The sequence below is a fragment of the Chaetura pelagica genome, unplaced genomic scaffold (assembly GCF_000747805.2).
Source record: "Chaetura pelagica isolate M959 unplaced genomic scaffold, ChaPel_1.0 scaffold115, whole genome shotgun sequence".
NCBI lineage: Eukaryota > Metazoa > Chordata > Aves > Apodiformes > Apodidae > Chaetura > Chaetura pelagica.
In genome coordinates, this window is record NW_009953761.1 from 2,912,303 (window position 1) to 2,912,731 (window position 429).

General features: G+C 60.8%; 1 protein-coding gene across 1 annotated transcript in view; it reads right to left on the reverse strand.

The window, feature by feature from the left end:
- The window catches only part of LECT1 (leukocyte cell derived chemotaxin 1), a 13,408-nt gene extending 13,304 nt beyond the window's left edge, over nt 1-104 (reverse strand). The window contains exon 1 of the mRNA XM_010000877.1: nt 25-104. Coding sequence (XP_009999179.1) covers nt 25-104 — 80 coding nt within the window. The remainder of the gene's footprint in view (nt 1-24) is intronic.
- Nucleotides 105-429: the final 325 nt, after the last annotated feature.

Consider the following 429-nt stretch of genomic DNA (forward strand, 5'->3'; position numbering starts at 1 on the left):
AGCCCGGCCCCGTCCTCCCCTCACCCCTGGGGCTTGTGGCCGGCTTTGGAGCTGGGGAGCCCGGGGGGGTTAGGGGGATACACCCCCCGAGCCCCGCACGCCATCGCGGAGAGGAAGACACACGCACATCGGAAAATGCAGCTTTAAAAACAGAACTGCGTATTTTTTTTTTAATTTTTCTTTCACGTTTGCCGCAGGAATCCACAGGCGCTGGAGCCCACGCGCTGCTGCCGCTCGGTGCCTGCTCTGCAGAACAGCTGGATGTGGCACAGGCCACCAGGCAGGGGGGAGGCTGGGGCCGGGCAGGGCACAGGGGGAGCTTCGCCTTTTAGTTTACAAAGGTCATCGGTAACTTGGGACTTCACCTCCAAAGCGGGCGTATCGCTGGGATTCCTTCCATGTCCTCGTCGCTCACACTGCTCAGTGCTT